We start from the raw sequence: 27,204 nt of genomic DNA on the forward strand, positions 1-27,204 counted from the left end.
CAGGAAGAAAAGACGACTGTGAAGACAGGGCAGGAACAGAGGATTAAGGCAGGAGACAGTGTACTAGGTTCCAGAAGGTTCTCAGTCTCCTTATTTTATTTACTACTCAAAACCATCTGCAGAGTGGGCAGACCCCTACTGTATCACAAAGCAGAGGCTTCAAGGAAGTTGCTAACTAGCCCACAAGGCACAGCCCTCACAACGGAGTAACCCAACCCCAGTGTCAACTGTGCCAGGCCGACAAAGCCTGCTGTGAAGGAAACTGAGGCCCACGGAGGAGAAGCAACTAGTCCAAAAGGCTGAAGTCAGTTAGCGACAGGGCTGAAACCTGAACGCAGGTCTGTGACCCAGCACCTCAGACAGGTTCCCAGGTTATATGGACATGGGTCTGCAGCTGGGCAGCACAGGAAGGGAGCACGGTGGCTGATGGGGCTGACTGATGGGACAAGAAAAACTGTCTCCATGGAGGAACACCACCACCAGACAGAGCCATGATCGAGGAAGGCAGAGAGAAAGGGGGGACAGGAAGCAGCAAAGGAAGGAAGTGGGCAGCCGTCAGTCTATTTCTGCTCTCAGATAGAGCACCCTCTAACATTTCTATAGTGATCTGCATTTAAAGAAGCTGGTTGTTTACATAAGAAACCAGGGATGTACTGTATGGTGACTAACATAATATAATAAAAAAACATTAAAAAAAAAAAAAGAAGCTGGTTGCACACCCAATTATCACAACTAGGGAGGTGGGTGAGGCAAAAATTAATATTCTTACTTTCTGGAGCATAGAAGAGCGAAGCACTTTACCCAGAGCTATGCAGAGAGGCAGAACTCCATGTTAGATACTCTCGCAGGCGGCAGGTGCCTCACGCCAGCCCCACCCCAGACACCTGTTCCTAGATTTGCCTGCAGTCCGTGGAGGCAGGACAAGTCTCTGAAGGGACTCTCCTGTGAGCTCAAAGGAGAAACTAGGAGCAGGAAGGCAAGCCCTCAAAAGCTGAGGAACTGACGTAGGAACAGAGGCACTGCAGACTGGGCTCCACGCCCTGGGTCTCAGGATCGGGGATCTAACTGCAGGTGAGCCCCTGCCTTCCTCCTGACGGCGAAGGAGCCACACGACTGCCTTTAGGAGCACTCCCTGCTCTAAGAATGCAGTCCATTCTATTTTAAAATTCTCTTGTCCTGGAGCCAAAGATACTACTTTCAAGGATGGCTAACAAAAACCATTACTACTAGGAGGGCAGCTAGGATAGCTTAGTTCCTTAGTCTAGGCTGACAGGAAATAAAATCACCTTGTTAATAAATCAATTTTCAAAAAACCGAAATCCTTAAAAAGTCTTGGCCCAAGTTTCCTGACGGCTGTTTCAAGCAGTTTCACAGAGGACTGATTTAACTCCCTCTCGTGCTAACATTTCTGCAACAAATGATGCACTGACGAATGAGCCAGCCCAGTGGCGGGCTGGGCAGCAGGACACAAACTATAGCTGCTCTAGGGCCTTCGGCAGACCAGGCACCTCTCAGGGCCTTGCTCCCCTCCTCTTTCACGGGAGGGACTGGGTGTGCAGCCCTCCAGAGCACGCCCAGCGCTGACGCCCCAGAACTATTCTAAGCCTCGCCTGGTCTCAGCCTTGGTGTCTTCATTTCTACTCTGCTAATGAAGATGAAATACAACAAGGAATGGGAAAGGTTCTTGGAAAGTAGACCACTTCACTTGCCAGAGAAGCTTGTCAGGGAGCTGGGATGCCGAAAACTGCTTTATTAATAATACGAACGGCCGCCTGTCCAGACGCCAGCTGACTCCTGAGCAGGGGCCCTGAGCGCTGGTTCCTAACTTAGGAAGCGCACTCACCGGTGTGTCAGCAGAGGTCCTGCACCGACTGCTCCCAAGTACTGACCGTGTCAGCGTCTGCAGGAGTTACCCCGTCCCTGTCACAAAGCCAAACAAAAGCTCCCCCCGTGGCATCGTTCTACCTTACATGGTAATGGGGTCTTCTTAGTAGAGAGGGGGCATTACATTCCACGTAACCCTGGGTGTGTGTTCTCCAAGCAACAGCCACCATCTGACACTCGCGTCCTAGCCTGCAGCACTCTCTCCAATCAACTTCCAGTGAATTCCACTTCCATGTCATCAGTCTGGATCTGGCTAATAAGAGTTCAGGATTTAAAAATTAAAAAAAAAAAAAAAAATCCCGTCACCCAGGCCCAGAATCTATGAACCAGTGTATTTGTTTTTGACACATGCCACTAAAAGCCTTCCATATTAACAACAGGCACCCAAGTCTGCTGGGCTCTGCCTCCTCTGGGTGTCCACGCATGCAACACTCCAGTGGAAACTTCTCAAAGTCATTGGTCTTGAAGTCACCTATTAGACAGTGACTTGATGCAGCTTCTCCCTTTCACAGAGCCTCAAGGAGTTCATAAACTGTCGTTCCTCACACAAATTTTCAGCTCTTGCTAGTAACACCCTGCCTCTACTCCCACCCAATCTCCGTCTTTATAACACTGAGTTCACTGACAGGAAATGGGCCCTTGATCGAGGTTCTGCCCAGACTGCTTCAGAAGAGACACAGCTGGGAGCCCTGCAAGGGGCCTACGGAGGGGCAGATGCCCCGCTACATCCATCCGTGTCTATCACCGCCATTCTGTCCTCTGGGGAACCCTGGGTGGCAGCCCACGCACTGCACGTCTGCAGGGCACGGCTGGAGGTGGGGGACTGCAGTGGGCCGTTTGAGGGGCTGGGCGAGCTGGGGCAGGGCCTGTGTTGGCTCTTCTCTGCAGCCCCACCCTGAGTGTGCCCAACCCATGTTTATTTTCCTGCAGACTTTGGTCGAAGCCCTCTGGACACTTTTCACACGGGATCGCAGAGCAAGGGATTATTGTTCTGTGTGTATGTGTACATGTTTAAGCAAAAGCTCTGCTTAAGAAATGTTACATGTCATGAAAAATTTAAATATTTAAAAAGAGAGTAAAACAACCCCCGCCCCGATCCCAGCTCCCTCAGCTGGAGGCAACTAGAGGCACACGCTGAGAGATCCTGCGGGTTCGGTTCCAGACCCCTGCAGTAGAGTGGATACTGCAATAAAGCGAGTGCCCACACAAGTCATGTTTATACTCTTACTGTAGTCTAGTAAGTGTCCACAAGAACAATGTACATACCTTAATTTAAAATACTTTATTGCTAAAAAATGCTAACCATCATCTGAGTTTTCAGCAAGTTATAATCACTGATCACAGATCACATAATATAATAATGAAAAAGCTTGAAGTATTGTGAGAATTACCAAAATGTGAAGCTCCTGAAAAAATGGCACCCACAGACTTGTTGGACGCAGAGTTGCCACGGACATTCAGTTTGGAAAAACACCCTGCAGTACCTGGGAACTGCAATAAGACGAGGTGCACCTGTCCTGGGTACTAGTACTCGGTATTCCTTTTGTGTACGTTCTTGCCCAACCCTCTCTTGCGCACTCAAGCCTGTGTGTGCACCCTGCTCTACACCCGCAGTGCAGAGATGGGCTCTGGGAACCACACACCTCCTGGAACTGTAGGTAATTCTGTCGTTTGAGCATGTTGTAGTTTTTAGGGGATTGTATTAATAACTTCCAGTAATTTCTCAAAGGTGCTCCTAACCTCTAAGAAGAGACCTTCTCATCACAAAAAGCATATGAATTGCCCTCAGCCCAGGACTGCTACGGAGCACGTCATTTCCTCACCCTGCTAGATCACTGAGCCCACACGAGGGGGTTTCAGGAGGCAGCGTTTCCACTGTGCTCCTGCCGGTAACAGAGAAATCTGGAGCAACCTGTAGAGTATTTGGAAACTTTGAGTATCTACACAAATGTGATACAGGGCAAGGAACACTGCATAAACCTGGGAATTCTGTTTGGCCGGCTCTCTGAAGTCCATTTGCTAAACACAACAATGTAATAGACGTCCGTGAGTCACTTTCTAGATCTCAGTTCCCTGGGACTCTGGAGCTGCACTGCTCATCCCACAGCCTCGAGCCACACATGAGCAGGAGCTCTTGAAATGTAGCAGTCCTACCTGAGAAATGATGCTGACCTAAAAGACATACCAGACTTCAAAGGCTTACTACAAAAAAGTCAGGCAATATAGCTCATTAATAAGTGTTCCATTGATTACATGCCGAAATTACACTATTTGGGATATGTTAGTCACATCATTAATTTTATCTGTTCTTTTAACTTTTCTTTTTCCTTCCTCCCTCCCTACCTTCCTTCCTAGATTTTATTTATTTATCTGAGAGAGTGAGCACAGAGGGAAAGTGAGAGAGAGAAGCAGACCCCCTGCTGAGCAGGCACCCTGACACCGGGGCTTGATCCCAGGACCCTGAGATTATGACCTGAGACGAAGGCAGACGCTTAACCAACTAAGCCACCCAGGTGCCCAAATGCTTTTTACTTTTCTTAAAAGGGCTCCTAAATATTTACAATTCCAGGCATGGCTCACATTTGTGGCTTGTGCTATGTCTCTGTTGGACAGCACTGGTCTATGTTCTCCATCAGTGAGGACTTAATTCCCACCTTATGAAATGTTCTACTCTCTGCAAATCAAAAGCAAAGCTTTCAGATGGAATTTTCTAAGGTAGGTACTATAATTGGCACACAAAAAATCAGTTCACCAAAGATACCAGGGAAAATACACTAAGTCAGTTGAATTTATTTACAGGGTCCAAGTTCATGGTGAAGTCTGTTTGGCAATACCCAGTTAAAATTGAAAATGTCACATCCAGGACATACCTCTAATATAATCTCTTTTAGAAGACGTTTATTGAACTCCTACGGTGTGCTGGGCCCTTCACATTTATCATTATGATTTCCATTAAATGGAGACTCAGAGAGCAGCCCAAGACCACTCACCCCGTAAGCACGGCGTCGTTGAACCCAGGTCTGCGCACCACAGCATGCTCTGTCTCATCGCTCCCTCAGCTGACATTCTGCTTTTTTATGTTTTCACCACACTTTACAGTTTACAAACTACTTTCAGATATATCACATCATTCAATTATCCAAACCGTTCTGTGAAGTAGACATGGAGGTTATCCATCACCATATTCAAAGGAGGGCATCACAAGCCCAGGGGGAAGAACTTGCCCTATGTCTCACGGCTAACTAGAGCATAATCTCACACCAGGAGTTCCGAAAAAAAGTTCACTATCTTCTCAAAAGTTTCCTCTCTGCTCTACCAACCATAACTTTCTCCTTTTAATTAATACTGATTGCTTTCCTGGTCTCAGAGACCAATGGAACAACAGAAGGAGGGCCTTTATTGTCAATAATAACCATGTTCATATTCAATGACAATGCAACTATTTCTAAACACATATTATATATTCTTATGTTAATGTAGTAATAGCACGTGACCTTATAGCATGCTAGTATATGTATTATTACACCCACTGTTTTGTTTGCATTGGATCCTACCTATGGCATCATAACAATTCGAAAGAGGAAGAAACTGAGGCATAGAATTACTTATGGATCAAACAAATTAAGAAAATAGTAGTAAAGGTAATGAAGGGTAAAACGGAGAAGCATCGAGAAGATATGTTTCCTCTTGGTCCCTAATGTCCCAGGGAAGGTGTCTGGCCAGCCACACTTTGGTGCAGACAGGGGATATGTAAAAGCAAAAGGACAGAAAGAGCCATAAAAAGGCTTAATTTCTTGGGAGTGATTGTATGCATTGTGTGGGAGTCAGGTTGTGCTTTATTGTTTTGTTCTGTTTGTCCAGGTGAGTTTTCTGAAGAGCCGCGAGCAGCCACCCTCTGCCCTCTCTGTGCCCTAGTGCCTCAAGTCAAAACTTGGGGAAAACAGTGAGAACCGGAAGTGATGCGAATCCAAGAGGAGCAGGTGCAGCCTGAGTGCAGCGCAGAGGGAGACTGGTCGAGCCCAGAGAGAGGGTGCGGGCAGAGGAGTAACCGCCCCGTGTATTACGATCAGGGAGTAAGGAAGAGTTCAGAAGAGAAAAAAGTACAATAATTTTAAAAAACAAGCAGGACAGAGAAAGCAGAGAAACAGACGGAGCTTGTGGGAGTCTGTAGAGGGGAGTAAAGTGCCCGCAACACCACCACCCTGTACGGAGGCATCTGGAAGCTCGCACAGGAGTGGAGACCAGCAAGGCCACGAGCGGGGCCTCGGGGTCGGCCGCACCACCCTGGACGCACAGCCAGAGAGAAGAGATGGGCTCAGAGGCTGGTCGAGTCCCGGTGAGGAACCCACTGCCCCCTTCAGTATTGGGGATGGGCCTCACTGCGGCTGTTTCTTTGGAACTTTCCTGCGTGGGGTTTACTGGACACTCCAGCAGCTGTTCTTTTACCCGTATTGTGCATTGGACCTACTCATTTTGTTTCAAGTTCCACCGTATGAAGCCTAACAAGGATTGCTGTCATTAGAAAATGACTGAACTTCATCTTAACCAATAGTGGGAAAGCCAGAAAACTGAAATTACGGGGTAGATGAGGAACCTTGTTTAAATGGCGTTTATCATCTGTGGGTTCTCCGAAAAGCCAGCCTGTTCTTCCCCATCTGTTTTCCCTTCACGTCTCATGCTCTGCTGGTGTCCTGATGAATGACTATTTTCTTCTCTAAACTGTTATGTGCAGGGGCCAGTCTCTTGCTATATTCAAGAGAACCCAAAGGAAGTCATTAAAATATCAAGAACTTAAAACTTGCCACTGAATTTCTAATCCCTATGGGTAAACACACAGCCATATTCTTTCTTGACAGCATCTCTCTCTCTCTCTTTCTCTCTCTCTCTCTCACACACACACACACACACACACACTGACATCCCAGGGCACGCAGAGTCCGAAGTTGTACCTGAAACCATCCCAGATAGCTTCCCACCCAAGCTGGGTCCTTTGCAGAGTGTTTAAGGATCTCAGTGGAAGTTCTAATATTATTAAGCTCTGTTTGAGCTTTTTACTGTGAGCTGTTATTAATTTTTCAGTTAATAAAACTTACTTATTAAAAAGAAAAATGTTTAAAGGGGCAAAGTGACAGGTGAAGTGCGAATGGGTCGCAGCCCTGCTTGCCATGTTAAGAGAACACCTGATTTAGGATTCAGGCCTGGCGGTCATGACCGAGTGGGCATTAAAGGGGCAGTGGTGTTGGCCTGCTGTGCCTGCCGGCCTCAGCCCCTCACCCCTTCGCCCCCGCTTTTTAATACGGCAGGTCTGGGCGTCTTCAGCCGAGCAGAGCTGGGAAAGTCTGCCCAGACAATGGCATGATTAAGATCAGTTTGCCTGAAACCTGCCGTATTAGTTTTGCCCATGCTTAGCAATTCTCTCCACTTGCCACAACTTCCTTAATTTCTGGTTTCTTCTCCTAATTCTACAGGGTATGCTCAGTGTGTGTTTTATTAAACGGATGGAGCTGGTCACCAGTGCCTCTGGCTCCCTTGGCAGGGGCCCAGGATCCAGGATTCAGCTCTCCATCCGAAGGCATCCTATCCAGGGCTGATTTCTGCACAGCCTTCCCTTGTCTATGCTTTCCCCTTGTTACGGGGCCAGGGAAGAAAGGCAACAGAATAGGAATTAGTAGACATGAGCTCTAGTCCTGGCTCTGCTAGTAACTTCCCTGGTGACCAGGACCAAGTTCTGACCCTTTCTAGGTTTGTTCTCATCTGTAAAACGGAGGTAATTTCTAACTAGCTGAGTGTGGTGTTAATTAAATAATATATTGTAAATGAGCTCTGGGCACTTCATGGCTGAATCAACAGAAGCTAGCCCAGCTGTATCCTAAGGTCTAGCTCCGAATGGATAAAAGGAGCTAACTATGGATTGCCTGGACACAGAGGGCGTTCACTATCACCTCTCTTTCCCACTGGAAATGCCTCAAGGGACCCTGACAAGCGTGCTTCAGGGAAGTGAGAAGTAAACACTGTGTCCAAACAAGTGTCTCCTAGAGCTCTAAACCAGGGGTTACTTACGGAGCTCTGCTGGTTCTCACACTGCCTTTCTTCCTCAGAGAGCTCACCCCAGGCCTTCATGGGCTGTCCCTCATGGTCTTGAGTACGCTTAACAGCCTCCTTTCTTTCTTCTAAGGGTACCTGTCTTACTCAGCTCAGGCTGCCATAACAAAACACCAGACTGGGGGGCTTTGAAGCAGAAATGTATTTTGTTACAGTTCTAGAGGCTGCAAACCCAAGATCAAGGTGCTGGCAGGGCTGGTTTCCCCTGCGGCCTCTCTCCTTAGCTTACAGATGCCTCCTCACCCGTGTCTTCATGCGCCCTCTTCTCTGTGTGCGAGCACTCCTGGCATCGCTTCCTATGAGGACACCGATCCTGCTGCATCAGGGCCCTACCCTTATGACCGCATTTAGCCTTAATTACCTACTTGATTAACTTACTTACCTAACTAATTAAGCTTCATTACCTACTTAACTCCAAATACGGTCGCACTGGGGGTCAGGGGCTTCAACCTCTGAATTTGGCCGTGGGGGGGCGGGGGGGGGGACACACACAATTCAGTCCGTAATACGGTGCTAGACCACAGTCCTCAGTTAAACACCCAGATGGATACAAAACTGCAAATGTGGTCTGAAGACGGAAGGGATGGGCATCTTTCTGGAGAGAAAAGTGATACAAGTTTTAGTCTGCTTTTTATCTCTCTTGCACAGTCTTATATATTCTTTGGGATTCTTTAGGTTCTGACAGATACTAATGGAGAAAAATGGAATTTATTAGTTCATACAGTGGGAAAATAAGAGCTCCTGAGTAAGCCTGGCTTCAGCAGGACTGAGAGCCAGAAGCACACGTGCAATGACGCCATGAGAACTCCGCGTCTTTGGCCATCACTGACTTCTGCCTCCCTCTCTGTCAGCTTCATTCTCAGACACTCTTCCCCACATGCTGGCTGCCAGGGTCTTGAGGCTTTCTTCGTCCCGACAGCTCTTGGTCCCAGAAAAAAAAATACACACACAGAAAACGGCATCTTTCCTAACAGTCCTAGCCTGAGTGCCATGGAAGACTCTCGGATAACAGACCTGGCCCCAAACCAATCCCCACGGCCAGGAGACTCGGCCCAGGGGGAGAGGAGTGCCATGCCAAAGTGGGGGGCAGGGTGGGGGGCAGTAGGACTGCTGAGGGTGGAACGCTGCCCCCCCACACCCCCCTCCTCCCCAAACAGGCCGCTGGCAAAACACGGTCTCTGTAGGAGGAACGGTGCTGCTCTTCCAGCTGTAGCTATCTAAGAAATGATCTGATTGCCTCTCTCCTTTTTAATTTCTAGATCTTTGTGCAACACCTTACCTATTAAAATGATCTCAAACTCGTATCTGTCTCTTTTGGCCAGGTGGTAAAACACAAATGACTTATTTGAAGCAGGTAAAGAATGCCCTCACCCCTCTCTCCATCAGTAGGAACTGCACTGGTATGCAAACTTGCAGCAAGTTTCTCTTCCTGACAGTCTTTAAAAAGAGGAAACATCAAGAGTAATTACATCAAGAGTGTGACACATTAGAAATTCTTTTAAAAAACACACACGCAGATGGGCACATCTGAGGGAATGAGCAGTGTTAAAAAAAATTCTAACAACAACAACAAAACCAACACATACACACTGTTGAATGAAATTTAACATTTTGGAACTGTCCAAAACATTTCTTGCTGCCAGGGACATGTCAGAAAAACACAAAATAAACTGCCTCAGCAGTCCAACTTGGGGTGCAACAAAATGAATGAGAAAAATATGGTTCCTGATTTTCCAACTGCGTGATTTCATTAAACTCCAAAAACAAAAAAATCAGCAAAAACACAATTTAGAAGGAAAATTCAAGGAACAAAGTATCATTTTTTTAAAGAAGTTTCACTGTATGTCAGTTAGATCTCAATAAAACTGAAAGAAAAAAATGTTCAGTTAATAACATACCAGTTCTAGAGCCCAGAGATAAAGAAGGCAAACCCACTCATTCACCCAACAACTGTTAACTGTCTCTCCGATAGCTAATAGGTGCTCTGCTAAGTACTAGGACAGAAACGAACAGGTAAATAACAATTAAAAACAACTTCGAGTTTCATTGTTTACAAAGTATTTGTGCATCTAAAATCACACTTTTCCTCACAATGACCCCATTTTACAGGTAGGGCAAGAGAGACCCCCAAAACAAAAAAATGAATAGCCAATAAGAGCAGGAGCCTGAACTCGTGCTCATACGAGACTTGTTTTAACTTCTTCCACTTAAGGATCTGCCCTGAAAACTCTCTCCTTCCCATTTCTAATTTCCAGGCTCTGAATCTCCTTCCGCTGTAGCACGATCTTCCGGAGCGTCGACTAAAAATCAAGTGTTAGGCAACAAAAGTTCCTTCATTAAATGTATGTGGGAAAGTCGGGGACGAAACTGGCCCCCACTGTAGCCCCACCCCACGGGACTTCTCAGAGCCTCTGTTACTGTACACTGTGCTTTTCTAGGGGAGTTGGTGCACAGTTTTTCTTAAACAACTGACCACGGGACTTGTGTTCCCCACGAAGCCTTCTACGTGAGGAAGAGAGTCAAAAGCACAGGTCCCAAAGGCTGATGAGCTTGGGTTCGAATGCCAGCTCTGTGTGAGGCTGCTTCCGTGATTCACCTGCTGTGTGCCTTGGTTTTGGTCATCTGTGAAACAGCAGCTATGTCCCAGGATTCTTTTTTTTTTTTTTTAAGATTTTATTTATTTATTTATTTGAGAGAGAGAGAGAGAGTGAGAGAGCACAAGAAGGGGGAGAGGCAGAGGCAGAGGAAGAAGGAGAAGCAGGGTCCCTGCTGAGCAGGGAGCCCAACACAGGACTCGATCCCAGGACCCTGGAATCATGACCTGAGCTGAAGGTAGACGCTCAACCAACTGAGCCACCCGGGCGCCCCGTCCCAGGATTCTTATGACGACAGTGGTACAAATATTTATGCATATAAAGTGCTGAGCAGGTTGCAATGTTCGTAGTTAAGGTTAAATAGATGTGACATACTCATTTTTTCCACAAAACAGTGTATAAGACAAGAGTACCTGACAGATTTTCCTTGTTTTATGAAATCAGGGTGGGAGGCAGCAATGAAATGACAAAGTGAGCACTGGCTCTTCAGTGTGAAGATTTAGATTCGATTTCCAGCTTTGCCACCTAAGCACATGTCTGACGTTAGGAAAGTGCTCTAGCCTCTCACAACCTACTGGGGTGCTTCCAAGGGGAGCTGGTAATGCTAAACCCCAGCCCGCAGACCTGCTGGGGACATGATGGGCAACAACAGAAGGGCCTGCAATACCCATGTGTGATCTTGTTTGTACTGGAATCAGGACGAGTCAGAAATATCTCATTTAAATACGTAAGGGCATTTTAAGCTTCACATGCATTTTTATTAGCTCACACCCTTTTGTAAATCCCTACAGTTTTGAAAATCTACCACCTAGCACTTTTAGGCCTTCCTGTCAATTTATTGCCTGGACCAATTCTCCTCGTTCGAAAGCAGGTCCTGGTCACTGGACTCAGTAGCTCTTTCGAAATCCTAATCACGCCTCCATGCTGCAAAGTGAACAGACATCAAGAAGGCAGCAACTGTCCTCTTTACTGCCATTCCCCCTTCCAGGGCCTTTAACAATGACTGGCATATGGCGGGAGGTTAAAGAGAAAAGTAAGAAAAGGTGGCACAATGCACCCAGCCCTCCTCAAGTGGGATAGATGGGATGCAGATGGATCAAACATTCTTTCTCCCTTCAAGTGACCCTCATTGTAGTCGAGAAAATAAGACTGAGAAAGATTAAACATCAGATTACATGTGATGAACCTCGAGTGCTGTATGGGAGTTTAGAAAGAACAGAGAAATTCATGTGGATAAAGAGGTCAGGAAAGGAAGTGTGCACAGGGCTGGGTTTCAAAGGACTTCACGGGCAGACGACCAAGGCTTCAAGATGGGGAAGCGAGGTGGTGTGTGCCGATCTGTATCCAAGCCAGGTTCCCTGGGGCAGAAGGAAGGTTCCTGGGAGCTGAGCTTTAAGAGAGCATGCAGTCAGGCCACGGAGGGCTCCACGTGCAGAAGACGAGAGGAGCTGAACTGGCAATGGACAGAGTTATAGTATAACTTGGTCCCCAAAGTAGTAGGACACGTTCTCCTCGGTCGCCATCTTTCTTGAAGCAAGCTGTACAGAAGTCTTCAGTCAGGGCAGGGGAGGAGCTGATTCCCACTTGGTTCATACCAGGGATCTGATTATCATGAATCTCCCAACCAACCCCGGAAAACAAGGTTATCACCTGTAGCACAATGCGTCTACCCTCCTCTACCTTGGGAATCTACTTCCCTCACTTCAGTAAGTTGGAGAATAATAAAAGCACTCAGTCATCACTCTACGGCTTGGGAAGTGCTCCAAGTTTCTGACTATGGAAGCATCCTCTCTCCAGAAAAAGGTTTCATCACTGAGTACAAAGACTTCTTGAATTCAGAGTCTGTTGGACGTCCAGATCATAATAAAAGTGCCCTAACCACATTTTATCATCTCCCATCTCCCTCAAGATGGGTCGATCTTGACTTAACACACAGCTTCTTAACTAATGCACCCCGTGAAAGATGGAGACCGGACCACAGCTTAGGAATGCTCACGAGGGAGCACTGGAGCGGACGCCCATCTTCCTGCACATAGTTCCTTCTTGGCACCCCCCGCGTGCAGCCTGCACACCAGTGGCCAAGAGGTGATCTTTGAAGATGGAAGAGCTCCAAGGTTTCATGTTCTCCCCAGGACTCCCCAAGGAAACGCAGGTTGTCTTTTTCTCTTCTAGCATTTGTGCTGCTGAAGATGGAGGGAGGCTGGTGGTGAAGAAGACACAGCCAGATCAATGCTGGCACTCCGCAGGCTCTGAACCGGCGGACTGGAGTGAAAACAGTCCTCTCGCTTATAAACAGGTACAAAATGAACTCCTCACAGCCAAACGACTAGTCGTGCAGTTACCGAACATAAGAAAGACCATGAACCAGCAGGAGTTCAGTGCAGACGGGATGCTGTAGTCTGTACCGGCCACACACACCGAACACACCTGGATTCATGAGTTCTAATGCACATGTAACAGTATGTGTCTGGGTCCGGGACTCTCAACTTTCCAAAGCTACCATATGGCCATTGTCTTATTCTCTCTGAACCCCATCTCTGTAAACAAAATGTGATTTCTGTTTTCCAGGGGGACAAACTAAATGTGAGCGAAGGTAAGTGACTTCTCCACTGTTACACAGTATCACTAGACCTGAGGGTTTCCAGACTCCCAAGCTCAAGTTCTTCCTGCAAACTCTAACTGGGAGCGTGCATCAGAGTTATTGACAGAGCCCGACACAATGCACACACCCAGGTTCTACGTCTGGATCTCTGGACTAAGTAGGGCTGAGGTGCAGCCTGGGCCCCTGTGTTTAGATCTTGATGGGCGCTCCCAGTTGAGAACCATCACACAGAATCCTCCACCTTGAGGATCTTCAGTAGCTTCTCCTGACGTCCAGTGGAACAGAAGCCCCCTCTCCAACGCATCCTGTCATATGCGCAACAGCTCCTTCTTGTTGGACAGGTGCTCACCACCGTGTTGTCTGTAATTCACTCCGCCCCCCATGGAAGAGACCTCACGCATCGTCCCTGTCCAGTACAGCCCACGCTCACTCAACAGACATTTATTTCTCACGGCAGGCTCTGGAAATAAAGAGACAACACAACACAGAGGGGCGCAGAACCACGAGTTCTCGGCTGTGGCCAGAGTATGTCGGCCCTGGGAGTGTCCACACTTGGGGTGGGCTCCGGCTCTGCTCTCCTAATTAGACAGAAAGCACTGGACTCTCAGTCTGTCAACTGCAAGGAACCTCATTCATCTCTCAGACGGGGAATCTGCGAGCGGACCAAGCAAGGGTCCAGGCGTGCAGCTGCTGAGTCACATCATGGTTGGCTCGCTGGGGCACAAACATTTCAACCAAGAGGGTTATCTCCCAAGGCCTGATTTCTGGCACTCTGGGGCTGCACTCTCAGGGAGGTGCTCCTCTCTTGGTGTGGCAAGCCTCTTTCTTGGCTCCATGCAATTTCTAGTCCAGGATAAGGGTGTCACTAAATGCTTTGCTACGTAAGGGAAAGTAAAGGAATTAATTTACTGAGTATCTGCTAAGGCACCTTGCTAGATGCTTCATGTAAGTTACGTCCTTTAATAAACACCATAACTCCGGTAGACAGGCAATACCCCCATTTTACAGACAGGCAAACCAGAGCCTAAGTGACTTGCTCAAGGTAGTAATACTAGTGGGGAGGCAAAGGCGCTAGCCCCGCGAACTGTCAGGCACCGCTTCCCATGAATGTCACATGCGCCCTGAAGGTGAAAAGGGTTTACCTCCACAAATAGTAAACCTCAGGGCAGAGAAGTCACCAATCGTGAGGAAAAGACAAAACAAACTTGGTTACTCTGAGAAGGAGAAAAATCTCTTCTCAGCCCAAGCGCAGCTGGGAGCACACACTGTAGCCCGCTCCCACACCTCAGCTCCTCCCCCCCACTTATTTTCATCCACCCAGACCCCACACTTCTCCAGGACTCACTCAAGACATACCTCCTCCTAAAAGTCCCCCTTAACTCTCCATACAGCAAAACCACATCCTCCTCTTGCCCATGCACCCTATCAGGTCCCTAAGGAATTTATCTTACTTTTCAATGTTCCTTTGTCTTTGGCTACCCCCCTCCACACTTCCGGTGTTGGTTCAGCACCTTTCCAGGATGATAAATGTCTGCATATTGGCAGTTTCTACTATGGCTTATATTTAGTAAATGTTTAGGAAGTGTTTTCTCAGTGAATGGTTATCCTAATGGCAAAAAGGCCCTCCCTCCTTCCAAAAGATATATACGGAGTGTTCATAACCTACACAGTTGGGAGATGCTTTTCTAAGTACCCTAAGTAGCCAGGAAGAATCGCATGGATCCAGGTTGGCATTCTATTCCGGAACTCATTCCTCTGGGTAATGAGTCCAGTTAAAGTCTTTCCGCTAAGTTTTGTTCTGTTGTGTTTAACGTAAGAGATTATGACAATGCTAAGCGACGAAAAATGGGGAATGGAAATCAGGACTGTTTTAAAAAGTAACATCTGAGCCAGTTAGATATTAACTGATCAAGCTTCCACTAATTCCAAAATACAAAATACAAACATTACAGCAAAATTTTGTCATTTTATACACTTCTTTCCTATATATTATCCTCAAAGTAGCCCTTTTCCTATAAGTAAAGTAACTAAGACCTAGAGAAATAAAGTGACTTGCCCAAGGTCACAGCTTTTTAAGTTTACATTATATAAACTGAAGCCAAGACTTTGGACTCCAGATCCACATTGCCCCTCTTTGAGCAAAACTCAACAATAATTTTAACATTTACTTAATAACGGACGATAGATTGGTATTTTTAAATATGTCTGCTTTGCCATCCTAACAGCTAAATTGTTTCCCAAAATAACATTTTGCTTGTGGCTAGTCAAGCACTAGGCAAAACTGTCAAGTCAATGCAATCTGTCTGTCCTTCCCCTCTCCTGCTCTACTTTTCTCTCCCTCAACTCTCCCTCCTCTGCCACTTCCTCCAACCAGGTGCTCCTGCTATCACCTATGAAAGACCCACAGTTGTGCTTTCTAATAGACCCTGGGGGACCAAAGTCAGTGTGATCATAAGCTCCTTTCAGGGACTGTGACTTATATAATTCAAATTATTTTAATACCTGCAATATCAATCTTGTGGACATTTACTGATCACTCCTAACAGCCGGCAGTGATAGAAGATGACTGAATTATGCTCCCTGACTTCCAAGAGCTCAGACCGTAGGAGGGCAGAACGGTGTGAGAGAAACAGTACCGTACAATTACCCTGTAGGAAGTACCACAGAGACACGCGGTAGAGGAGCGGAGGGAGTCAGGACAAGGGGTCAGTCTATTCCACCCTACGTGGGGGGATCCTCTACTCTTCTGTTCTCCACTTTTCCACAGACGTAGAGGTGCGCCAAGAGCCAGGCACTACAACCGGCTCCGGGCCCACTGGGAGACTCTGGAAGGTGCACTGCTGGAAGACAGGAGGTCGATTCACAGGATGGCACTCCAGGCACAGAGTGTCTGGGAAGACGAACTGAACTGAAACTGACTAGACCTCCTTGCTGGGTGACTTTGGGCATTTTACCCAACCTCTCTGTCTGTTCTCATTTCTTTCATTCATTCAGCAAATATTTATTAGACACCTGCCATGTGCAAGGCACTAGGGATACAGCAGTGAACAGATTTTTATTTTTATTTTGTTCTTTTAAAGATTTTATTTGTTTATTTGGGGGCGGGGAGAGAAAGAGATAGAGAGGGCACAGAGGGAGCTTCTCCCGCTCCCTCTTTGGACAAGCAGACCCCGGCTGAGCAGCAGCCCAACACTGGGCTCCATCCCAGGGCCTTTGGCTCCTTGGATCATGACCTGAGCCAAAGGCAGATGCTTAACCGACTGAGCCTCCCAGGTGCCCCTCAGAAACAGATTTTTAAAAACCCTACCTTGTAGCACTTACATTCTGCTAAAGGGAGACAAACAATAAACAAACACAAAATTGAAATCCATAGCATATAGATGGTGGTATGTGATCTGGTGAAAAAATAAAGCAGAATAAGGGGGAAAGGGAGTGCCTGGTGTGGGGAGGGGTATGTTAAAAAGAGAACTTGTGGCCATAGCTTAGCAAAGACCCCAGGAGATGAGGAAGCAAACCACGGGGGCATCTGGAGGCAGAGGCCAGGAGAGGGGATGCCTGGCGTGCTCGAGAACAGTACGAGGCCAGTGCGGTTGGGGTGTGAAGGACACGGCAAGCTGTTGGAGATGGAATATGGTGGCAACACAGCCAGGCTGAGCAGGCCTGCAAGCCACCCAAAAGCTGGGGCATGCGCAGGCAGGCAAGAAGCCACTGGAAGGTTCTAAGCACAGGACTGACACAACTTGATTTGACATTTTAAAAAGAGAAGAACCAGGAGTAGGAGGTCAAGGCAGACAGGAAGCTGGGAGGCCGGTTACAAGGCCATGGCGGTGAGTTGGGTGTGAGATGGTGGCAGTGTAGACCAGGTTGGTGGCACTAGAGACGGGCATACTTTGAGGTAGAGCTGACAGAACTCCCCCTGACGGTTCAGACATGAAGAGTAAGAGAAAGAAAGGAGTCAGGGATGACTGAGCAGCCGGAAGGAAGGCCAGGCTGTGGACAACTGAGGAAGGAATGGCTTAGTTAAACACGAGAATGGTGTTAGATGTGTTAAGTTTGAGATGCCCGATAGACTTCCAGAGAAGTCTGGGGTTGTCCACATCCCGGAGCTTCTGCTTTCATTGATGCTATGTGGCTTAGAGATACCATGGGTGAAGCAACTAGCGGTGTGTGGGACACAGAGGCACTCAATGAGCCAGTCCTGCACCTTCCCAACCCCAGCCAGCCCCGTCCCCATCTCCTGTTGACAAGTCTTACTTGCTTGCTGCAGCATGACAGTCATTGTACCTAAACACCTGTCTCTTTGGTGAACTGCAGGGCCCGGGAAATGAGAGGGGTGAAGGCTGGCTTGGGCTCGACACTGGGTGGGCTGTCCTGGCTCCCAAACTTTACGTCTTCCCCAATACCACTCATTTTGACTCATTTCCATAATCCAGTGAAAGAGCAAGAAAAGTTAAAACACTTCCCAAGACTAGATATGAATCTGAATAAAGAAAGAGCTGGCTGGAGTTTGACTGAACCTCAATGCTTCCATAAAGCAGACAGACTCAGAGTAGTGACTTCCCGTTTTTAGGTGATTGACACATTCCAACTGTGGATTTTAGATCTTGGAGTTGGTATACCACATTCCTTCTAGAAATAAATCAGAATAAGTATCAGGAATTCTGAGAAACAGTAGTTTCTGATTTGGGTTCCATTCTCCCTTGTGAGATTATAGAGCCAAAAACCACATTTAAAAATGTTTATTCTGGGGAGGGCAGGGAATGCAGTCACCGTTCTGGGTCTAGAAGGGGAAGGAAAACTACAGAATACTCCACAAAGCTGTCTCTAGGGGGGGCTCAGAAGGCAGTCTCTGCGGTATGTAGTAACTGGTAAATGCTTACTAAACTATGAATTCAGTAAGTTTCTCATGTAAGAAGTTTTTTCAAAAAGGTAAAAACATAGGTGAATTGCATCTACCACAAAAGCCAGCTAGAGCAGCTTGCCTGGTGTCAGAACAATACAGTCTTGAAGTCAATGGCAGGCAAAAAAATACCCTAACCATCTGGAAAATGCAGCCAACCACTCAAGCTCTCAGGGTTCTGCAATTGTGTGGGTTTGGCCTCAGCAAATCATTACGATCATCAGCACGTTCTAGAGTGAGATCATCTGCAGAGATTCCTTATGAAATGTGATCGGAGTTCTCCGGCACTCCAGTAACTGGGGTGTGCTGAGGACACTTCCCATTTTTCTCTGGAGGTCAGCTGTCAGCTTTTCGACATGCTCTTCGGAACGAGCATGCTCAACGGGCACCATGGCACCAATATCAGGCCTGCACCGAGCTAGCCAGATCACTTGCTTGTTTTTCCTTCCTTATTAAACCCTCTGAAAACGAACTGTGTCAACTGCTTACTCATTAAGGCCTTACTGTGCGTCAAGCAGTTTTAGGCACAAAGGAGACAAAGTTAAAAACAAAGGAGACTCAAAAGCTCTCAAGGAACTCACGGTCCGATACGGAATAACGGTGTGTACGTGTGTCCATCAAAATGAAGGCCCATGTGTGCTCAGGGTAGGGGTGTGTGCGTGGAGGAGTGTGTGCAGCACGAGGCCCTTAAACACGTGTGCATCAGCTGACAGAGCGGCCCCCAGTCCTCTTCTCCATTATACTCATGTAGAAAGAACTTACAATATAATGTATAAAGTTCTTGTCATCTCATTTAATTCTAACAGCATTATAGACTTCCTTATAGAAAATTCATATAGAAAATTGAGACTAAAGAAAGATCAAGAAACTTGCCAAGTCACACAGGCTGTACATGGCAGGACCTGGGTTATAAACCAATTCCCCGACTCTCATCCCTCCCCAGGAGGAGGGGACTGTTGGGACTGTAACCCCCCACGAGCATGCACGCTTCTGGTCCACCTGCCTGAACCTGAAATGCGGCTTCTGGCTCTGGATTTCTTTGCTCCCTGTACCTCCCTGTCTTTGCCTCAGACTTCCCATCTCAATAATGACAGGCTGTCTGCTCTCCCCAAGCCGATGGTTCTGAAAGTCTGGTCACCAGACCTACAGCATCAGAATCACCTGGCAACTTGCTAGAAATGCAGATCCTCAAGCTCACCCCAGACCTACTGCTGGATCTGAGCCTCTGGGAGGGGGGCCTAGGAATGCAGGGTTTCATGGGCCCTCCAGGTGATTCTACTGAAGGCCAGACCTTAAGCACCACCCTGGCCTAAGCTAAAGAGCTAAGCTCCCCGACACTGCCTGTGTCGCGCCACCATGATCAACTGGCCCCCACATAACGAAGCCTGTGACTAAAGAAGAAAGCCATTTGTCTGGTACGCGCAGCAGTCACAAAATGCAGTCGTACCCGGCAGAGTTCTTCAGGGCCAGCTGAGGTAAAGCTGGAAGCACAGGTAACTGACGTCCCCTTTGTGGTCTACTTTTCACAGATGGCCCCACTTTCTCAGTTCAGCGGTACAGTGGCCTTCAACCTGACCCCCTTCCAACTCATGAGACCCAGCTTTTGGGCGAGGAGCTCAGCAAAATGGGAACAGGCTTGTGGATACATATCCCTCTTCCCTAACTAGGAAAGGAGGTGAACAGCTCCCAGCTCTGCTCAAGGCAGTCAGCTAAGGCTCACTCCATCTAGAATCAATACTAACAATAAGGTATGAACCTCACAATTGTATTACTTTCTACGATCCCCAAAACTCCTCTGTACCTCTCAGAAGGATCAGGAAAGCTAATTTTCAAACTGGGATTAGAACCTGGGACTCCTGATTCACTATGGACCTATCTACTGTAACATGCCAAGCATAGAACAAATCCTTGTTAGTTATCTAATGGAGCTACAGTAAAACAGTAAGTTCTGGTCACTGTGTAAGGTCACAGGCCCACGTCACCAGAGCATGCTGCCACACGGAAAGAATGTCCTTTTCACAAGCCCGGTCCATTAGAAATCATGCAGAGACACTCTCTTAAACAAAGGGTAACTTCCCAGATGCAAAGCTCCAAGTTTACAGAAAGGGCGGGGGACAACCCTTATAGCCCTGCTTCTCTTCGTGCAAATCTGGGGATCCCCTCATCCACTCCCTTGATTTTGTTTAAAAGGTCTCTAATTTCCTCTTACAAATAATGAAAGGTGGTTATTCTATTGTCATTTAAATGTCTATTGCAGCAACGTCCTTCAGAGGGAACAAAAAAGGTCTGTAGAGACAGAACTGAGGTCCCCACACAATCACCCCCTTGCCCATCAATATGGTATTTACACTCTGTTCTAAAATAAACCAAAATTCCATTTGAGAAATGAGAGGCTGCTGGAGGTTAGGAGCAGACACACACATACACTCTCTTCCATATGTTCCAAAAGGTGGAAATATGCACACGAATGATCAGATCACCATCCCATTCCGCCTCCTTTATTTTCATTTCTTAGAAACTATCTCTGTTGGAACATCCCTTCCCACAGTCATACCCAGAGACAGATCCGTGGAGAGGAGATGGAGGAGAGAGAAGGAATAAGAGGCACAAAAGACTAATTTGGAGCATCGATAATTACAGCAGCTGAAGAGCTTACGAAAGCAGAGAAGGACCCTGCTAACAAAACAGCATCAGGGCACTTCCCAGAAAACTGCCCAGGCACGAGATTACTATTAACAATGAGGAAAAAATCAGAGCCAAAAATCAAATCTCAACTAAGCAGGCAGACTTGCAGGATTTTTCACCTTCCTTGCTACGATTAGCATTTTTTAAAAGAGCAGCAGACTCCATGAGTTTGACAAAGGAAGAAAAACAAAAGAGAGCATGGGACTCATTCTGGATAAACAGTTGCTATTCTGCATTCATAACTCCACACCACCCACAGCAGCTCGAATGAGGCACAAGGTGGGGTCCTCCGCAAATTCACACACCATCAACCAATTATCCACGCCGCACTTGTGCTTGCAGTAAACACCCCGACCTGCACCACCTCTCTGCCTCCCACCCCCACAACCGGGATCAACCCCACCACATGCAGAATAAAACCCTTTTTTGGGTGAGAACCAGCCAGAGCCTAAGCTGTCATTACACAGCAAAAACCTAGCGAGAACAAAAACCCAGCGGCAGACTGATGTAGGAAACCCAGAACGTACCTGAATTCTTCAAATGCAAACATGACCTAGTCAGAGACAATTTCCTTAGATTGTCTGGTAGCCTTTTTGGTTCGGAGGACAACCATTTAGTCAGTCAGATGGTGCAAAGTGCAGAAAAAAGAGGCGGGGTTTCCACACCCCCCCAATATTCTGAAGTACAAGGCTTTCTGCAGACAGGGGCCTGCAGCCTCCAGCTCCGCCAGCTGCTGACAAGCGGCAGCTAACAGGGGAGGCAGCTAGAAAACCATGTGATCATTCCAGCAAGTCTGATTAATGCAGTGTATGCTTAGGCTCCAGGCTGGAAGCTGGATTAGCCCAGAGAAAGAAGTCGAACCCCGGGCATGCCTGGGATCCTGGGTGAATCACATATATGTCCCACCCCCCCAAACTAGGAATTTGCAGGTTGTAAGTGGGAGGCAAAAGCCTAAAGGAATGTCACCGGCTCCACTGTGACCTGCCCAACTACCTCATCTTCCGTGGCTGCTGCTGTCACCATCAGGTATAGCCAGTTGGTCAGTGAACAGTATAGAGTGATACCACTTTACTGAAAATTCTTTAGAGCTTCACTAGCAAACATTTGTTCAGCACAAATGCATAAACTGCTTCAGAATCACAGAAGTCACATTCTGTGCTCACCACTTTACCATGAACAGCGTGACCTTGTAGGTCAACTGTGATGAATGAGCTCATTTACTTAATTATTCATTTATTGAGTATCTAGTATGTACCAGACTCTTATCAATTCCTTGAGATACAAAAATTACTATAATAATTTCAGAACAGAAGTTGAGAAAAAGGAAAAGATGTCAGCCAAAAAAAAAAAAAAATGTTTACCAGTTTGTAAAGCCCAAGCTGGCAAGATTTGGCTGTATTCTGAAACTTGCCATTAAGGAGCTGCTCGGCACTTACAGTGCAGATCTTTACGAAATAAGGGAGACAGATCTCAAATAAAAACCTGTGAGTCACTCTTGACTTTCTCTCCCTCATAACACAAATACAATCAGTCACTAATTCTGATTCTGCCTCCAGGTTTCTTTGAGTCCAGCCCCTCCCATTCCATGCCCTCAGCACTTCTCACGCAGCCTTGTGCCTTATAACTGGTCTTCCTCATTCTGTCCTTCTCTAAAAATTGGCCCAAGCCATTTTCTAAACCTGATTCTGATGCCCCTGCCCCTTCCAACCCTGCATTAGTTCCTCAGCACCCATGGGTATGCAAAAATGCCTCAGCCCCGCAAAGAAAGTCTTACTTCTCCAACTCTTTCTTCCATTAAAACTCTTCACAAACCCCCCAATTCAGGCAGACATTCCCAGTTCCCAAAATGTGCCAGGACCTCCTTCCTTTGGTCCATGAGGCAACTGGCCCAGATTATTCCTTGTTCCCTATGTGACCTCTGTCCTCTCACGCATGCTCTGCCCCCCAGGAGCCTGCACCACCCCAGGCCAGTCAGCTGCTCTCTCTACGGCCACCGAGCCACCGCCCAGCACTCTGCCTGCCCCACGCATCCCTGAGGCCCGTAGGGCAGTGACGTGCATTCCCAGAGCCTGGCACAGAGCTGGACAAAGAGGAACCGTTTAATCAGGGTCTGCAGCAGGAACCTCCTTTGCCTCCGCCTTCCGTTAAGGAGGAGAGGGATGGGAGTACAGGTACCCACACACAAAGGTGCTCTGGGATGACGACGCCCCCTTCCCACGTTCTCTCTACCTAGAAGAGCAGTCAGAGTCCAGAGCCTGATTCAAAGAAATGAAGCGGTAACAGCAGACTGATTAGTGAGGACGATTTGGGGGGAATCCTGAGATCCCTCAAACCACACAGCAATCATCAACTGAGCTGATCCAGAATGCCTTGCCCAATATTCCTGACAAGACTCTGCCTGGGACCCTCCAGCGACAGCAGCTTCTTGGCAGCATCAGGATATAACAGAAAACACAAGAGATTCGGAGTCATTAAATAACCGAGTTTACGTCCCAGATCTGCCACTTCCTGACTCTGTGATCAATGGCAGGCGACGTGAGCTGTCCGCGCCCTGCTCCCCGCATGCACGACTGGAGAAATGCAGATGCCACCCATGCCTCTCTCACAGGACGGCTGTCGGGACCCCACAGGGCAGCACCCAGGGAGCCGCGAGAGCTCCTCGTCGAGTCCATCAAGTTGCAGAACGTTCTCCATCATCGTTACTGCCTCACAAGGCCGCCTCTCCCTGACAGTGCTGATAGCTGGACGCTCTTCTCTATGGTGAGGCCGCCCTCCTCAGTGAAGTGTTCTGTCTGCTCACTGCTAGCTCATTTACTTTTTGGGTGGGGGTCAACGTATTTCTGTCCTAGGATTCTCAGGATAAGGGATGTGTGTGTGTGTACATACATATATACACCATGTATGGATATATGCTTAGGATCCTTGCCCTAAAGCCCAAGTTTAAAAAAGCAGTAAAGACTACCCAAGTCTTAGAGCAATTCGCCCATACCAAATACAATGATACGATGTTGTTATTTATTAAACTACCTGGGTACAGTCATAGATGGATGGGGGTAGGGGCAGCTGGCAAGCAACCAGAAGCAAGCTTCTTGAGGGAAAGGAGATTTAGGGCATTGTTACCAGTCCTTCCCAGCCTCAAGAACAGGGCTAGTAAACAGTAGACACTCAACACTTACTTCTGACTGAGAGAGGTATTGGTTGGTCTAATGGCCAGAACCTACATTCTTGGCACTATCTGCAAGGTATGGGGAGGAGTAGCAGTAGTCTCAACTCCTAGACATCTGCCATGGCGGGAGCTGGCCAGATGTGCTTTAGCCTGGCCGCGAGGCAGGTCCAATGTGGCAGAGGCCCAGGGGATGGAGACCTCTGGACTTCAGGCCTGTTTTCCATCGGTAATGTAAGAATCTCCTCTTGGAATGCTGGTTATACCTTTCAGGGTAATTCATAAAGTCCTAGTACAAGCAGAGTTGGTGAAAAATGGTGAAAAATCTCCAAATCCAAGCACCAAATGTATGGTAGACAAAATTTTATGAGATTCCCCAATTTACTAATAGGGAAACAGAGGTCAAAGAAGTTAAGTAACTTGCCCAAGGTCATACTGCTATCAAGTGGCAGAGCAATAACTTGGAGCCATGTTGGCTTAATGCCATTGTTTGCCAGCCCTGTGCCCTCTTGGGTCCCAACACCCACAATCCAACGGCCTCAGGCTGCCTCCGGCAGAGCGCTTATCCCATAGTCGGTCAGGCAGCCTGCGGCTCCATGACAGGGCTGGGCCATGGTGACCATCTGGGGTTCTTCTAGCGGGCTGGTCCAGGCTAGTGCCTGAATGTCATGGCCAGGCACGCATCTTTAAGGGCTGCAAGGGTGTCAGCTGCTGCACAAAGAAGGGCTAGAATCCTGTGTTGACATGGGACCAGACCAGGGATGGAGTCATCTTCAAAGGCTAGGCACTCCATTTGATCACTGATAGCACCAAAGTGCCAGGAAGAGGGCCACAGTGAGGGTCCAAGTCTCCTGACAGCTCCACTCCTCCCTGAATAGACTGGGAAGGCACTTCTGTGACCACAGAATGTTAAAAAACAAAAGGTCATCCCAGGTCATCCACTAATGACTCAAGGCTCAGACAAAGCCTGTTCCTGCCATGGGACCTTTTTTTTTTTTAATGGCCCTTATATGGGACATAAAGCTGATAAGTGTAGAGGGTTCTGGTTGAAGGAGGAGTGGAAGGGCCCAGAGTCCCCTCCGCCAGGCTCTCTCCTCCCTCTAGCAGGGGCAGGCAGACTCAGCCTGAGAACACCTGGCTTAAATGACTGGCAGCCCCCTCAGTGCTGATGTTCTGGATGGGGTGGGGCTCTCTGAGCTCAGGTCATCTCTGAGCTTGGACACACCCCCTTTTTCTACATCTCCTCCTAAGAATAAAGGCCCCCCTGACTGGGCCCTGCTGTCCTCCTGCAGTGACTGGCCATGCAGGCTGCCTGAGGAGTCCCCAGAGAAACAAACGTGGAGATACCGAATACGATTGTTCATAGGAGGTGTTTCTAGGCCCCTGACAAGGTGGGAAAGCTAACATTCCTGGGCATGCAGTAGGCCTTTGGTCAAAAACTTGCTGAATTCACTGAATGCACTTGTATTGCAGTTGAATTAACCTTTCCAAATATTTAAAAACAAAACAAAAAAAATCCCTTCTTCAATTGATATGAAATGTGAGTCCTACACACTGAACTAATTCTTTCTCCCAAATTACATAATTCAAGCAAACTTCTACAGTGACATCTAGCTTTAAAATAAAAGTTTTAGGGGCGCCTGGGTGGCACAGCGGTTAAGCGTCTGCCTTCGGCTCAGGGCGTGATCCCGGCGTTATGGGATCGAGCCCCACATCAGGCTCCTCTGCTATGAGCCTGCTTCTTCCTCTCCCACTCCCCCTGCTTGTGTTCCCTCTCTCGCTGGCTGTCTCTATCTCTGTCAAATAAATAAATAAAATATTTTTAAAAATAAAATAAAATAAAAGTTTTAAATAAAGCCATCCCTCACCTCTATTTTCAGAATTCTATTTAAACTAAGAACTACCCCTAAAAAGCATTCTACTACAAAGCAAACACAATTGTATTTTTCAGTCTACCACTACTCAACAGTAGGAGTTATTGGTAATTATTTCTGCATTCCTGTCTACATCAGTCTCCCTCGGCAAATAAGCACTCTCTAAATACCCGTGCCAGGTTACTGGAGCTTATCTTCGCATTCATTCAACAAGCAAGCTGGAGGGCTACTATGCTGGATGCTATTCCAGATGCTATGGAGACAGCAGTCAGTCCTCAGTCTCCCAGTGCTTGCTTCTAAGTGGGGAAGGCAGATCACGAATGAATAACAACGAGATTATAAAAGACAGCAACGTGCCACAGAGTGACGGGAGCTACTGAACTTAGCAGAGGTGACAGGAAAGACCCCCTTAGGGAGTGATATTTTTGGCGAGATTTGAATGACAACCAGAGGACAGTTGTGCAAACCTCAAGGAAGGATGACTGCAGGCAGAAGAATCAGCTGAGGTAGGATGAAACAAGCTTGGCTGTCACCTGCTCATGCAGAGTGGCTGGAACGGAGGAGTAAGGAACAGAGGAGACAGGAAGACAGAGAGGTCAGCAGGGCTTTAGCAGCCAGGGATGCCACTGTAGAGTGTTAGGCAAGGGAGTAACATGACTAGATTTTCATTCTTAGAAGGAACGTGGAAGTGGGGGGACATCAGAAGCTGCAGCAGCAGTCCAGGTAAGAGCTGACAGGGCCTGGATTCCGTGGGCAGCACGACACAAGAGCAGAAAACGAGTTGATGGATTACAGGTATGTTCCAGAGATAGTCTTTCTCACAAGCCCATTGTTCCATGTGGTTCTTAGGTTAGTAACTAAGCAGAGCAAAGGTGGAAAATACTTCAACAGAAATACTAAGCACCCCATGAGAACCATATGCCAAAGAAGTGTAAGCTCCATGAGAGGAAGGACCTTGTTCCGTCTTCACCACTCTGCCCCGGGGGTGGCACCCGGAATCACTCAATAAATATCTGTTGAATTAATGAACCAGCAGTTTGTAGACTGAGAGAGAAGGTTTCATAAAAAGATGAAATTGGATGAAGTCAGCATCCTCTTTCCGGTGCAACCGTCAGATAAAAGGGCAGATTATCCTTTTGAATAAACAAGTGCAGCTGCTCCAATGTCACCCGGATAGACAGAACTTTGCCAAGAAAATCTTACCAGGAATAGAGGGAGAATCATGAAGACAAAAGCATGCAAAGCAAATTCACATATTTCATCAAGTACTTCCTGGGCACCTGCCAGTACGTCTAGCACCCTACCACCTGAGAGAGATGAGGAGGTGAAAGAAGATTCAGACACACCTGAGGCCTTTCCAACAGCCGGGAATAGACCACAAGGCCTCAGAAAACCCAAGG

At 47.4% G+C, this 27,204-nt stretch overlaps 1 protein-coding gene across 2 annotated transcripts in view; it reads right to left on the reverse strand.

Annotated features, from left to right (window-relative positions):
* The window catches only part of EVL (Enah/Vasp-like), a 138,634-nt gene that overhangs the window by 84,707 nt on the left and 26,723 nt on the right, over positions 1-27,204 (reverse strand). Inside the window, exon 1 of one of the 2 annotated variants that reach the window (XM_057318516.1) lies at positions 21,295-21,477. The exons of the other annotated variant lie outside the window; for it this stretch is intronic. Coding sequence (XP_057174499.1) covers positions 21,295-21,317 — 23 coding nt within the window. The 5' untranslated portion in view covers positions 21,318-21,477. Of the gene's footprint in view, positions 1-21,294; positions 21,478-27,204 lie in introns of those variants that run through there. 2 annotated transcript variants of the gene reach the window in all.

The sequence above is a fragment of the Ursus arctos genome, unplaced genomic scaffold (assembly GCF_023065955.2).
Source record: "Ursus arctos isolate Adak ecotype North America unplaced genomic scaffold, UrsArc2.0 scaffold_25, whole genome shotgun sequence".
NCBI classification, from domain to species: Eukaryota; Metazoa; Chordata; class Mammalia; order Carnivora; family Ursidae; genus Ursus; species Ursus arctos.